This window comes from Erpetoichthys calabaricus, chromosome 8, assembly GCF_900747795.2.
Source record: "Erpetoichthys calabaricus chromosome 8, fErpCal1.3, whole genome shotgun sequence".
Classification (NCBI taxonomy): Eukaryota; Metazoa; Chordata; class Cladistia; order Polypteriformes; family Polypteridae; genus Erpetoichthys; species Erpetoichthys calabaricus.
In genome coordinates this window covers 60,773,110-60,788,890 of record NC_041401.2, presented here as the reverse complement: position 1 = coordinate 60,788,890, position 15,781 = coordinate 60,773,110, and the positions used below count along the sequence as shown (strand labels likewise).

Genomic DNA, 15,781 nt, shown 5'->3' with positions numbered 1-15,781 from the left:
CTAAATTATGGCAACATGTTTTAATATTTGTCTTTGTCTAAGATGCCTCAGATTCAAATCAAATTGTTACAATAAACTAATACATAAGAATATAGTTAATACATATTTTATAAACACACTTCATCAAGGAAAAAGGTCTAAACTGAGCAGAGAAGAATGATGCTTACCTTCAATAAATGTGATCCTTTCCGAGGCCCCAGACCACACACATACTGAACTAAGCTCTGTGTGTAAGGGTGAGCAATTGCCCTGTTAACATCAACACCAACTTCATTAACCCTATTAATAAATTCACACTGAAGAGCACTGAGCAGGTCCTCCTTCACCACATGTTCCTAAAAGTACATAAAGAAAACATTTTAATATAATACACAAATGATATAAAAAAGTGAGACAAAACAAATCATTACTGCAAAATGTACTGCTAAATCTGTCATAACCTGCAGCCCCTATAGAGAGAAATTTAGAGATTATCTCTCGACTTGTAGGTAAGTAGCTTTATGCACACTTTTATTTATAAGTACTCTTAGCTCTTTGAGTTGCTCATAACCTACTAGTTAACATTTCTTAAAGTTTTGCATTACACATCTTTAACATAACAGTGCACTTAATATTTTAAATAATGACAGAGCTAATTGAAAATTATATACCTGAAGAGGGTGCAACTTAAGACACAGGATGTCTTCATCTGAACTGCAGACCTGTGCATATTCAACTAAGGGATCCTGCAATTTTCGAGCAATTGAAACTGCTTGTCTTAGTAAAGGAGGATAGTCCCTGAAATCATTCTGTGAAAAATAAATACACATTAGACTATTGCTGCCGACATCACAAAATGTGTTTCATGGAAAGGGCAGATTAAGGTGTGAAGTTTAATTTATTCAACAAGTTTACATACCTCTGATTTTTTGCTGTTCATATACAGCACAGCAAGCTCATTGTCCACAAGTTCAACACCAATAGGTGGAATTTGTTGCTCTTGTTCCAGCTCAGCTACTGTTCTCTTGATATCATCCACAATCATTTGAGCATCCCTGCACAAATGTAGCAGAAATAAATTATGCATGTGTAGCAGAAAAATAAAATATATCCTTTTATGTTTTGATTATATCTATGTGAACTTGTTTTGGGTATGTCACTAAGATATTCTGTACCATTTGTACCCAGCACAGTTTCCAAAGGAACGATGAAATGAATACTTTTTCTTTTGTCCTGTAAGAATTTATATATTAGAAGTTCCACTTTAGAAATTGATATGCTTCAAAGACTTTTAATCTCTATTTTTGGACCTTTAAATAACAAAAATGTATGTTAAAGATTATATCATTCATCTGAGTGCTGACTGGTGAAAACCCAGCCTTGTCATGGAGAATTCTGCTGATGGGGCTCCCTCAATCTTGTAATAAAGGACATCCAGCAGGTGGAGCTATTTTTAATGGTGCTCTTGACTTTTCTCTCTATTAAAGTATTCTGTTATGTCAGTGTTATTCAGCCTTGACCACTCCCCTCCATACCGCTTGCCCAATCATTACTCCTACTGTACACATTCTCTATCCGTACCACCCTGCGACACACTCAGTAATGCTAACTCAACCTTCAATGCAGTCGGTTACAAAGGCAAGGCAGAAAAGCAAAATATCTCTTCAAGAACATTACATTTTAGATTGTGATAATGTAATTTTTTTTTTTTATTTACTTTTTATCACATTTTACTTTTTACAACATTTTATTATTTGTTGGTATTTAAAAGACAGTTGTACTGAAAAACTCAAGCAACTGATTTTCTATCTATAATAACTAAGGACCAAACCATCTTCCTCTTGTGCCCCACTTACTCTTCTATATACCACCTTTTTAAATACAATCGCTTTCTCTAGTGAAAGGGCACCCCAATGGCCTTGGAGCAGCTGAGCCGCAAGATAGTGGGAGCCTAGTGCCCACCCCTAGCAGAGCCCGCCAGTCTCTATTTTTATCTGCATTATACACACACAAGCATATGCACACACCTGGGCCAGGAACCACCATTCTCAATGTACTACAAAATTAAAGCACAGAACAAAATTGGAGACAAGGACACTGCACAGCTGTTAAACTTGAACTTGTGCTTGAAGCAGTTTCTCTTTGAGGTGCATTTCACGCAAGCTGTAGACTCTTAGAAACTGGTCTTTTGATTCTGTTGTGGCTTTCAGTCTGCCAAACGTGTTCCTGGCAAAGCTTCCTCAAGCTCAAGTTCCAACTGATGGTGTAGGAAACCGTACTCACTGACAACCTGGCTTTCTTCAAAATTTCTCTAAAGGAAACACAACACTTTTAATGGTCATAATGAATGGTCCGTCTTCATTCAATTATTGCCTTTTTTCGCACCATTATGATAGCAATAACGCTTTAGAGGGTGCTTGTTACAACATTACTTTTATACAGAGGTTTCAAAAGAAATCAACAAAAGTTGGAACTGTTTGCATTAACATTAAAAGGCTTAATTAACTTCCATTGCTGTAGAAAAGTTGCAAGTTATTAACCCATTACCTGCTCTCTGAAAAAGGGAATTTCAGTTTTTTTGTAACCTAAACTTTTTTTTTCCTTTTAATTTGTGGCATGTTTATAAATGTAATTTTATTTTTTGCCAGCAATCTACACTCAATAACCCTTAAAGACAAAATGAAAGTGCATTTTCAGAAAGGTCTACAATTAAAAAAATAAATAAAATAAAAAAAAAATAACAAATCTCTCATTTATAAAAGTAATCAAATCCTTTGCTCTGGCACTCTAAACTATGGTCAGGTGCATCCAGTTTTCTTTATTTATCCTTTAGATCAGGGGTGTCAAACTCAAATAATGAGTGGGCCAAAATTTAAAACTGAACAAAGCCGCAGGCCAAGGTTGAAAAAAATTACCTTTTAATAGGCACCCAAACAAGTTTTGCGTTGAAAATTGAACAAGCAAGGCTTATATACTTTATAATGACATGCAAACCCGAGTTTCATGTTTAAATATAAAAATTGAATGCCTCTTTTCTATTTGCAGCCTTCTGAGGTAAATATCAAAATAAACTTTTTTCCACAGGCTAATAAATACATTTGAAAACAAAATAACAATAATGAATGAATCAAACATTCAAGCCTTGAAGTAGCAAGAGAAGAGTGCATGAATAAAATGTTTTTGCTCAGTTTGCTACACTGATTTGCTTTAACACTGAATATGGAACAAGCCATGCTTATAGCTTAACTTAACTTAATAGTGCAAAATCAACTGTCAAAGAACAAACGAAGAAACATCAATGGCATATTAAATAACATTTAAATAAAAAATGAATGCCTCTTTTCAATTTGCTAAATATCAACATTAACTTTTTCCACTGGCTAATACATAAATCAATCATTCAGGCCTTTTTACTGTTCAGTTTGCGACACACTGATCTAACATGGTGTGTTCAAGCCAGACACCTGGCATCTTTTCTTGGATGCTAGTTCATCAGTGTCGGGGCTCAGGCTTTGAGCTGAGGCAACCTTCATTATCGAACGAAGGTGTTCATCAGTGAGACGTGCCCTGTGAGATGTTTTCGTCATCTTCATTGAGGAGAAAAGTTGCTCACATAGGTAAGTGCTGCCGAACATGGAGAGCAATTGAGCAGCTTGGGTGCGGAGCTGAGGCATTGTGTCAGGGATGTGTTGTGGAAACTGTGCGGCGCCAACAGCATCATACTTTGACTTCAGCGTGTCATCACACTGGAGTTCAATCAGCTCCATTTGAATGTTAGTTGGTGCTTTTTCCACATCGACTGCGAAGGGATTACTAAGCAGTTCAAATCTCCATTTCTGACCATCAAAGTCGCCAAATCGTCGGTTAAACTCAGCGCCGAGTACACTGAGTTTTTTCAGCAAACTGTGCGCACACGGCGGTAGAGATCTGCGTATTTATGGTTTGGCAACAGGGGAAATGGCCAAGGTTTCCTTGCAGCAGCTGATTCTCCCACAGGCAGAGTTTAGCTTTAAAAGCTTTCACTGACGAGTACATCTCGGTGATGATGCGGCCCCGCCCCTGTAGCTGCAGGTTCAGCGCATCAAGATGGCTTGCGATGTCAGACAGAAAGGCCAGCTCACACATAAACTTTTGCTCCTGGAGTTCTGCTGTGTCCTTCCCTTTGCTTTGCAGAAACTGACATATTTCTTCACGCAGCTCGAAAAATCTGTTCAGTACTTTTCCGCGGCTTAACCATCTCACCTCTGTGTGATACGGCACGTCTGTGTGTTCCGAACCAAACTCTTCCAGAAAAGACTTAAACTCACGGTGATTCAGACCTTTGGCTCTTATAAAGTTAACAACTTGTGTTACTGTGGTCATAACATGTTCCATCTTTAGGGCTTTAGCACACAGTGACTCTTGATGTATAATGCAGTGATAAACCGATAGCTCACCTGCACAGTTCTCTTCCCGCATCTTTTCACGCATCCTGCCCACCAGACCATTCTTTTTACCACTCATCGCTGGCGCACCATCAGTGGTTAATCCCACGAGTTTATCCCACGGCAGGTTTATTTCAGTTACACATTTGCAAACCTCCTCAAAAATGTCCGTCCCTGTGGTTGTGCCATGCATGGATTTAAATCCCAAAAGCTCCTCCGTAACACACATTTTTGAGTCGACACCGCGGATGAAGACTGACAGCTGCGCAGTATCAGACGCGTCAGTGCTCTCGTCCACAGCGAGGGAAAAAGAAACAAAATCTTTCCCCTTTTCCATCAGCTGGTCATGCAGATTGGTGGCAAGATCACATATGCGCTCCGCTATTGTGTTCCTGCTCAGGCTTACGTTTGAAAAGGCCTGTTTTTTCTCTGGGCACACTTGGTCACAAACTTTCAGCATTATCTTTTTAATAAATTCTCCCTCATTAAAGGATCGGGTTGATTTGGCGATTTCTTCTGCCACGATATAACTCGCCTTTACAGCAGCCTCGTTTTGTGCTGTGGCTTTTTTGAACATATTTTGTTGTGAAACCAACCCTCTCTTCATCTCCTCTACTTTCTGGCTCCTTTGAGTCGTGTCCAGGTCCTTGTACATGTCCTGATGTTTCGTTTCATAGTGTCGCCTAAGGTTGTACTCCTTAGGTACCGACACGTTGGCTCCACAAACGAGACAAACAGGTCTGTCTTTCAGATACGTAAACATATATTCTGTCTCCCACCTGTCCCGAAAAGTTCTGTTTTCTCCCTTCCTTTTCGTCATTTTTGGTAGGGGTAAAACAGTGACACCTAGAGTTGTAGTATTGGGCCGCAGCACGTCTGGAAAGAACGCTGCTTGCTAGAAATCTACTGACACAAAGCTGGCGCGCCAAAACAACCGCAGAGCATTATGGGATTTGTAGTATTCGCAGTGAATGCGGTGTTACAGCAACACCGCTGCTGTATAATACCGGTGGGCCAGCTCTAATGTTAATTTGATATTGCCCCACGGGCCAAATGAAATTACACGGCGGCCAAATTTGGCCCGCGGGCCAGAGTTTGACACCTGTGCTTTAGATGATAAAGAACTTGATTCATGTTCATCTGTGGTACAATTCACACTGCATTTCAGGACAAAAGCCACCCCATGAAGTCCAAGGAACTCTCTGTAGACCTCTGGAATAAAGCATTCCCAGGATGACAGCAGCCTCTACTGTTGTAAAAATGGAAGAATTTTGGAACCACTAGGACTTTTGTCTGCCCAAACTGAGTAACTGGGCAAGAAGGGCCATGGTTTGGGTAGGTGACCAAGCACTCAATGGTTACTCTAACAGAGCTTCATTAAGTCCTTTGTTGTGCTCGGAGTACTTGTCAGAAGGAGGACCATCTCAGCAACACTATCAATTAGACGTCTATAGTAAAGTGACTAGATGTTAGCTACTTTTAAGTAAAAGGCATATGATAGTCCACTTGGGAGTTTGACAAACTGAGGAAAAGATTCTCTGTTCTGATAAGATAATGGGACAGGACTGGTGGTGGAGCTGGGGAATTCTCTTGGCGTATTAATACCACAGCACATCTAAGCACTGTTGGTGACCCTGTACATTTTTTAAGCAAGACTAGGTGCCATACCCCAAACATGAATGATCTCAAGCTGGCTCCCCTAATTTAAAACTGATTTCATGTTACTCAAATTGCTTGCTGTCTCCAGATCTCAATCCAATACATTAGGCAAATCCTGACACCAGCTGATAGGCAGGTATGTAGCATGAATGTGTAGCCTAGAGACTGAGATATTTCAGTGACCATGGATCAAAACTCTCAAGGAATGTTTTCACAACCTTGCAGAATTCATGTCTTGAAGAATTCAGGCAAGCCATTTTGGATGGGATCCTATCTGCTCCAAGGCAGTTGTTCCAAATACATATACATGCACATATAAATATAAACTACAAGTTAATAAATCAAGCATTTTAGTTTCGAAAATAAAGGCATCACCACCTAAACAAGTATTGAATGAGCTGAAAAGAGCACTTCATGTATCACTTCACTCAAGGTATGCATAGGAGGATTATGTACTGATAAACCAAGGCTATTAATTTAACTAGCAGCAGAAATTTATCAAATGCTGCTAGCCAAATACTCTAGAGCTCCTAAGTTGCATCCTGATTGACAAAGCATTCATTACATCAGCAATAAAAGGTCTAACCCAGGCTGTTGTCAGGTTGGTCTGTGATGGCTACATTTGGTGCCCCTTCAAATAAGAACTAAACTCTGTCAATCACTTTTCTTTTTTCAGCACTACGGAGGTAGCTTGAATAAAGCACTCTCTCATACAAGTTATGCGACCTTCCAGGTTTTACAGGATAATTTTGCACTGTTTAACTAATAAAGCAGTCACTGTAATGCCATTGATGGAGGATATAACCAGGGGCTATCAGATATCAGACTTGATCAAAAGTGTTCTACATTTCACTACTTGAACTTCAAAAAGAAAACTGAAAAAAAAAAAATGTTTTTCTGTGATTATTTGGGAGGAGAAAAAGTGAAAAAGATATCTACACTTGCTAATTAATATTAAAACAGAAATAGTACCTAAGGTAAAGATGGTCAGGTCCTCAAGTGTAAGGAAATCCATAATTAACAGCTGTATTTAAAAACTGTGCCAAATATTCTATTGACGACTCATAGTTGGGTCTCCTAGGGCTTAAACTACTAAATACATGTTTTGTCGCTCTGGAGTTTAATAAGCATGATAAGTTACAAATGTGCCATACCATTTTGACAGTCCTAGCATTTCAGATATCACAAAACAACAACAACATTTATTTATATAGCACATTTTCATACAAAAAGTAGCTCAAAGTGCTTTACATAATGAAGAGAAGAAAAATAAAAGACCAAATAAGAAATTAAAATAAGACAACATTAGTTAACATAGAAAGGAGTAAGGTCCGATGGCCAGGGTGGACAGAAAAAACAAAAAAAAACTCCAGAAGGCTGGAGAAAAAAATAAAATCTGTAGGGGTTCCAGGCCACGAGACCGCCCAGTCCCCTCTGGGCATTCTACCTAACATAAATGAAATAGTCCTCTTTGTAGTTCGGAAGTTTGAAATAACAATTCCACCCATACTGTGTAAGAATTTGCTGTAGCAAGTTAAAGCTAACTTTATATGGGCATTTCCAACATGCATTGTGTTTGTAATATGTATGAACAGATTTACAGTAATTTATTCTGAAATTCTTAAACATACTAAAAATCACTGGTTGACAGCTATATAAGATTTATTCATGTTTAATCAAAAAAAAAACTGAGTGGCTCTGAACAGCCTTACATGGAAAACAAATTAAAAAAAATAGATACAAGCATCATGCATTACAGTAACTATTTATATAATATTAAATCCAAAAGTTCCAAAATCTTACCGGTTCTCAGCTGAAACCGCAACAACATGGGGCTTTTTACTCAGTATAAATTTTTTTAAAGTTTCCACATCTTGAATCTAAAAACAAAAAAAAAGTTAAATCGTAAGCTTTCCATTATCAAACCTGAGATTAATTTTTACAACAGCGGAATGCTGACCAGATGCTTACTTTCTTGATCCAAGCTATATCTTGTAATTGAATAGGAAAAACGAGACTAAAAAGCTGGCAATTTGGACTAATAGATAAAAGATCACACTGATTTCACAAGAAGTTCTGAAATGCTGTGCTTTACAAGAAAATAGATTACAGGGGTTCTGTCTTGCAGTCCAAGCTAAATTATACAAAAGTAAAGTTGGTGTGAAGGGAATATGCACTTTTTCATTTTGTTTTAAAATTTGGGTGATGTATAATTTTGTACCCTTTTTATATAGTATATTGTTTTGTGTTAAACAGCAACAAGACAGGCTCTTCCTCCCCACAGAGATCAATTCCAATTGGCTATGCTGTGCCCCTCACATCCAGTTACTTCTATAATACCTCCACTAGAGTAGTAGAATTCAGAAATGACAACACAAACATCTAAGAATTATTTCAAACTTAATTTTGTTGTCATAAACATAACTGAGAAGTGGAGGAAAAAAAACTGTTAAACTGAGATCTCTGCTGCTTCAGAGTGGATATACTTTATTTATTAAAAGTATTAGTTCCTCTTACATAGAGATTCCCACAGGTGGGAACGATCAGTTAAATAGTTTTATAAAATTAGTAAATTCAACTTCAAAAACAAGAGTATGGGCAAATGACAGAAGAATGCCATCATAAAAAAAACCCTTGAATTTTTATTCAAATATACAGTACACTGAAAAGCACAGACTTAACCTTTTCACAAAAAAATAGCTTTAACCAAAAAACCTCTCAAGTACATGGACGACGGTGTTTACCTTCTTCTCTCTCTCCTCCTCACGCCAAGCATTTCTCCTTTTCAAAAAGTAAGGTAAACGAAGGAAATCGGTCACTTCGCCATCACCATTAATAAGTGAGCAAAACACAGGTGTGTCTCTGTAAATTACAAGTGTAAATCAATATATGTATTAATAATGAGTAGAGGAAAGTCATTACCCTTTTAGGCTTCAATTTATAAAAAGGGCATTGTTCCACTTGAATAACTGCTCTCTAATAAAAACATGGTTTACTACTGTTCTCTACAGATTTAATAAAGGTAAGCTAAAATATTTGTTAGCTTGAGAAAAAAGGTAAAAATATATAACCAGAACGAGTATGATGGCCAAGAACTCGGTGCTGTTTTTACAACACAGATGTGAACAGTGGATATGATCTTGGGACACAATCACGTGAACTACCACTTCTGTAAATACCAGAGTCAAAAAAGGCATTCCAAAACATATTATTGAACTATTGAAAGGAAAAAGAGAGCCAGCAGAAAATGAAAATGGGGTACATGCAAACACCACACAGTCATCAAATGAAGAGAGGCAGCAACACATCAAAAATAATCAAATATTTAACAAAATTTGTGCTTCAGGACAACTATATAAATTTCAATTTTTTGACAGCACCACATTTTTTAAGTAATCAATTATTTTAACATACTGAGAACTGCAGAAAATCTCCCCATATTAGAAAGAAGTAAAATACAGCTAACAGTATAATGCAATTTTACATTAATGCATTTACAAGATGTTTTTTCTCTACTGGTTGACAGGGAACTAAGGTCAAATTCTTCAGTTTCAGACACAAGGCAGAAAGCAATCTTGGATTAGGATTGAATGCCAATTGCATATAGAAAAAACTCGTGTAACTACTTAAACTAGGATAATTTAAAGATACTAATTGAACTAATAAGGCCATCTTTAGAATGTGGGATAAAATTGGAGTATAGAGGAGAGAGAGAGAGGGGAGTTGATGAAGACACCCTCCAGATTCCCATAAAACACACTGCAACTACACAGAGATAGTAACCAAGCAGGCAATTTACTTACAACTATTTCTGCAAAGCATCAACACTAACAACTGTCAATGAGGAGAAACTAGTATTATATATTATACAGTACTGTGCAAAAGTTTTAGGCAGGTGTGAAAAAATGCTGTAAACAAAGAATGCATTCAAAAATAGAAGTGTTAATTATTTATTTTCATCAATCAACAAAATGCAGTGAATGAACAAAAGAGAAATCTAAATCAAATCAATATTTGGTGTGACCACCCTTTGCCTTCAAAACAGCATCAATTCTTCTAGGTACACTTGCACACAGTTTTTGAAGGAACTCGGCTGGTAGGTTGTTCCAAACATCTTGGAGAACTAACCACATATCTTCTGTGGAAGTAGGCTTCCTCACATCCTTCTGTCTCTTCATGTAATCCCAGACACACTCGATGATGTTGAGATCAGGGCTCTGTGGGGGCCATACCATCACTTCCAGGACTTCTTGTTCTTCTTTACGCTGAAGATAGTTCTTAATGACTTTGGCTGTATGTTTGGGGTCGTTGTCCTGCTGCAGAATAAATTTGGGGCCAATCATACGCCTCCCTGATGGTAATGCATGATGGATAAGTATCTGCCTGTATTTCTCAGCATTGAGAACATCATTAATCCTGACCAAATCTTCAACTCCATTTACAGAAATACAGCCCCAAACGTTCAAGGAACCTCCACCATGCTTCACTGTTGCCTGCAGACACTCATTATTGGATCGCTCTCTAGCCCTTCGACGAACAAACTGCCTTCTGCTACAGCCAAATATGTCAAATTTTGACTCATCAGTCCAGAGCACCTGCTGCCATTTTTCTGCACCCCAGTTCCTATGTTTTTGTGCATATTTTAGTCACTTGGCCTTGTTTCCACGTTGGAGGTATGGCTTTTTGGCTGCAACTCTTCCATGAAGACCACTTCTGGCCAGGCTTCTCCGGACAGTAGATGGGTGTACCTGGGTTCCACTGGTTTCTGCCAGTTCTGAGCTGATGGCACTGCTGGACATCTTCCAATTTCGAAGGGTAATAAGCTTGATGTGTCTTTCATCTGCTGCACTAAGTTTCCTTGGCCGACCACTGTGTTTACGATCCTCAACGTTGCCCGTTTCTTTGTGCTTCTTCAAAAGAGCTTGAACAGCACATCTTGAAACCCCAGTCTGCTTTGAAATCTTTGTCTGGGAGAGACCTTGCTGATGCAGTATAACTACCTTGTGTCTTGTTGCTGTGCTCAATCTTTCCATGACATGAAACTGTCTTCCACAACCTCACCTTGGTAGCAGAGTTTGGCTGTTCCTCACCCAGTTTTAAGCCTCCTACACAGTTTAATGACTGTGTTTCAACCTACGTGTGACATTGATGATCATTAGCACATGTTTGGTATAATTGGTTGATCATACACCCGACTATAATCCTACAAAATCCCTGACTTTGTGCAAGTGTACCTATAAGAATTGATGCTGGTTTGAAGGAAAAAGGTAGTAACACCAAATATTGACTTGATTCCGATTTTTCTTTTGTTCGCTCACTTTGCATTTTGTAAATTGATAACAATAAACAATTATTTATATTTCTGAAAGCATTCTTTGTTTACAGCATTTTTTCACACCCGCCTAAAACTTTTGCACAGTACTGTGTGTGTATATTATATATATATATATATATGGATATTCTTACTACTTTATAAATAAGCTTTAGACTAGTTTGCTTAATATAATTAATGCACTAAGTTATGAGCTCCATCTGTTTGTAACATTTTAAAATTACCAAATGTCTATAACTCATTATTTCAAACAACTTTTTCAACCTAAGGTTGCATTTAATTTTTCAAACTCGCATATTCTTGTAGTAATGTTAGGGAGTGCTTAAACCAATCCAAGCTACACTAGATTCAAAGTAGGAACAAACACTGGATAGGGCACCAGCACATCAAAGAGCATATGTATTCCAAAATTGCAAATTTCTATATTCCAATCACACTAAAATGCACAAATCTGGATTGTGTGAGAAACACGGTAAATCCACATGGTAACAGAAATTTACAAATTTTACAAAAAAATGTTTGTTACAGTATTATAAAAGAGAGCCGATACCTTTTTAAATTAAATTTTTTAAATCCCACAAGCAAAAAACAGACAATTAATATACTGCTGCTTTGTACAAAGATATCCAAGCTTGGCTTCTAGTATTAGAAAACTAATTTTAAAGAATCTTACGACTGACAAAAATGAAAAGAAGGCTGAAATACAACATTAGATACATATGATTTTAACACCACTTGTAATAAATTGTCAACATTTCAGACCTTTAGCATAAATATTTATTTAAAAAAAAACAAAAAAAGGTGAATGAAAATGAAAACCATCATTATTTTCAAATGCTACAATTTACAAGATGAAAGAAAAAAAAAAGATTATAAGTGAGATCTAAAAATCAAGTGCCAGAAAAAGAAAACCCCATACATACCTGCCTGGGGCATAAGCTACTCCCATCACACGGATTCCCTTTCCTTGATTTTCTTCCATAAAATCTTCATCTTCTTCAACCTGCTGATCTGGACGGTATGGGGCCACCTTTAGCCAGTTATACAACTTTCGGCTACAAACCTATAGTAAAGAAAAAAAAATTTTGTTTCCTTGCTTCCTGGTCCACAGAATTTATCACATAAGAATTAAAAAAAAAAATTGAAAACACCTGTAATCACCTTTATGATGCTTTCTTTTGCCTCTCCAATGAGTTTGTTTCTTAGCTCTTTTGCCATTTGAGGATAGATGAATTGTTTCAAGGCACGCTCAATGGCTAAAGTTCGCTGTTTGTTCCATTCTTGTACTTGGTGGCTGAACTCATCACGATAATAGAACTGTTTAATCTCATCAAAATAAGTCTGGTCACTTCCATACCTTGAGGAAAATAAAACTTAATTTAATTCATGTTTCAAAGGAAAATGGCATGGATTCATTTCAGAGCTTTCACAAAATAAAAAGAAAATAAGCAGCTACTCAATCATGGTTCCTGATTAAAAAGAACAAATATTCACAGGTTTGGAGGAAAGAATATATGTCAATTAGATACCCTTTAGAAAAATATGAATTTCTTAGACTCAAAAAATGCATTACGCTTCGAACATAAACAGTTATACTAATGCAATTGTTGATGTTTATATACATATACATCCACACACATGCATATAATATTCATATATACATATTACACATAAATATGCATATAATATATGGAAGGAAAAAAATGATGTCATAACATATTAGCATAAATAGCCATAAAAGTAATTAAAAGCTTCTGAAACATTAGATTAAGCATACATTAGAATGTTAAGCAAATAAGATAGGTCAAGCAAATGGTTAACTAAAAAATCAGTCATATTGCATTATTTTTTGGGCTTGAAGGAAAGTTACTAGTACTAGGAGAGCAGGAATTGAGCAGGACAGCAATGGCGCACGGGGGCTGCCCGAGGACAGAGGAAGGGGAGACCAGGACACCTGTGTTCGAGGGTCAGAAAGCTGAGAAACGATATCAGTAAAAAAAAAAAATGGTTCTAGTAGGCACGCAAGAAGCCAGTTGGAATAGTGAATCAGCAAAGATGGCAAAAAGACATTGCTGCCAAAGTCACAGATTGATGTAATGTATGGAATATAACAAAATATATTCTAGCATAAATAAGTTTAGAAAATTATACTAGCGTTTAATCTTAGCACAGAAATTAAATGTAAATCAAACATGCCAAGCAAATAAATAAAGGCACATGCCATATTTCTTTTTACATTAAAGCTTAGCTTTGACCAACAAATAGGCTAGGAAGGGAAAATGACGAGTGGAAACCCATATATGGGAGAAAGGCCTTGGCCAGTGAAAGAAATAAGCAAAAACAGAAACTAGAAATGAACAATAGAAAGTAGAAATACAGAGGGGCCAGCTGCAGGAAAGTCAGGAGATAATAATGGTTCCCATGGGAACTCAAGGTATCGGCAGGACAGGAGTAGAAGGGAGTCAGAGAAAAAGAGCAAATGAGCCAATTTGAACGAGGTCAGAGTGAGAAGAAATGATATATAAGTTTTGGGTTTCGAACTGTTCAGGGCTCAGCTCAATTTGGCCGTATTGGGTTAAGTCCGTGTTATTATTATGATTATTTTATTGCAATAAAACTATAGACTCTGTTTGCCTATCCCGAGACTCCTAATAGCCTTCATTTCAGGTAAAAAGCCTTCTGGTGACAATTTTTCGCCACGACAATATACATACACACAAATATATTATATGCATACTACTTTTGTTTGAGTACTCACTGGTAGTTGACTCAGACAAAAGAGCCCATTCCTAAGAGAAATGACTGATAAAATCAAATCAATGACTGAGTTGCTGGGGGTGTCTTATATGCTTCAACCGACTATAATTTTCAACTGAAAATTTGAAAATTGCTGGAGTAGTGTCGCGTGAATATAACTACAGGTATCCCTTGTTTAACACGGTTTTATTATGCGCAGGTTTTGAATAACGCTCTTATTTTGAATGCGAAAGCCCCTTGAATACCGTGGTTATAAATTTGATTAGCGCTTTTTTTTTTTTTTTTTTTTTTTAAATTGTGTGAAAGTGGAAATGAGAGGTTGCGACTGAACGTGCAGGTGTCACCGTCCCCCCTACATCCAGCTCAGTGGACATAATGGGCATTCGAACTCTCACAGAGTCATGAGCCACCAATTCAGTTGGCAACAATCACCATAGAGAGTGGGTGTTTTCGTTGCATATTTTCACTAGTTGTTCACTTTTTTTATCCTTTCTTTTAAGCGCTTGCTTTTTCCAAACGTGAACAAGCAAAAGCGCAAGTCCACATTGGAAAGTGAAAAGAAGAGAAGAAAGCTTATTACTTTAGATGTGAAGCTTGAGATAATTAAAGATACGATCGTGGCGAAACAAAGCAAACATTGGCAGGGAACTTGGCTTCAGTGAATCAACTATCAAGACAATTTTAACAAAGGCGGATACCTACCGCGACCAAGGAAAATTGACATCAAAGACTGCAAACACGCAATCATTGCATAATAGAACTCCGATTACGATTGAAATGGAAGCTCTCTTAACATTGAAACAATTTGATGCAATGTTCTCTACATTTGAAACCTTTAAACATCAAATTAGTGAAATTGATCCTGATGTTGACAGAAGTGTGCTAGTCTGCCGCAACTTAGAAAATCAAATTGCTTGTTACAGACGGATCTACGAGAGCCAGAAGAACGAACGAACAGTCCTAACAACCTTCTATAAATTCTTTTCTAAAACATGATGTTAGTTTTAATGAATAAAGATTTTGTTTGCATTTTGACTTTTATTTTATACACACAGAGTACTTTGTCCATATAGATTTTCCACATTTTAAATGATGGATCAATTATATTTTTTCTCTGTTAGTTTTTATATTTAATTAGCGCAGTTTTGCATAACACAGCAATATCAATCGATTAATTAATCACGTTAATCAAGAGATACCTGTATTGTAAAAAGTGTTACATTACTTTGCCATTTTTGCCCACAAAGGCTGCTGTACTGCTTTGCAAATCCAAAAAAGATACTGACACTTCTTGGTTAACAGGTTTTAAGTATGATTTAGGAATTTATTTTCTTAACAAAACTCATGTTTAATTATTTATTCTTTTGTCTTTGTGAATCAAAGTATGAAATTAACTGAATCAAAACTCTAGAACAGTTACACCATAACTACTTACCCTTTTACTCCTTTCATATCAATACAGATTTCAATAACCAAGAGCTTTTCATCTTCTGCCTGGCACATTTTTAAAAATTGGTCACCACTTAGCTCCTTAACAGGTTTGTTCTTCAAATACTTGAAAGCATAAGCGTAGTGGGCTTCATCAACATCCTGAAAACAGGAGAAACACTTGATCACAAACTCACACAAA

At 36.9% G+C, this 15,781-nt stretch overlaps 1 protein-coding gene across 1 annotated transcript in view; it reads right to left on the bottom strand.

Annotated features, from left to right (window-relative positions):
• supt6h (SPT6 homolog, histone chaperone and transcription elongation factor) overlaps nt 1-15,781 on the bottom strand; it is a 99,234-nt gene that overhangs the window by 37,030 nt on the left and 46,423 nt on the right. The window contains exons 16-23 of the mRNA XM_051930547.1: nt 15,587-15,741; nt 12,556-12,751; nt 12,318-12,457; nt 8,807-8,924; nt 7,866-7,942; nt 899-1,034; nt 651-788; nt 168-335 (exon numbers count right to left, since the gene is read on the bottom strand). Of these exons, the coding sequence (XP_051786507.1) occupies nt 168-335; nt 651-788; nt 899-1,034; nt 7,866-7,942; nt 8,807-8,924; nt 12,318-12,457; nt 12,556-12,751; nt 15,587-15,741 (1,128 nt within the window). The remainder of the gene's footprint in view (nt 1-167; nt 336-650; nt 789-898; nt 1,035-7,865; nt 7,943-8,806; nt 8,925-12,317; nt 12,458-12,555; nt 12,752-15,586; nt 15,742-15,781) is intronic.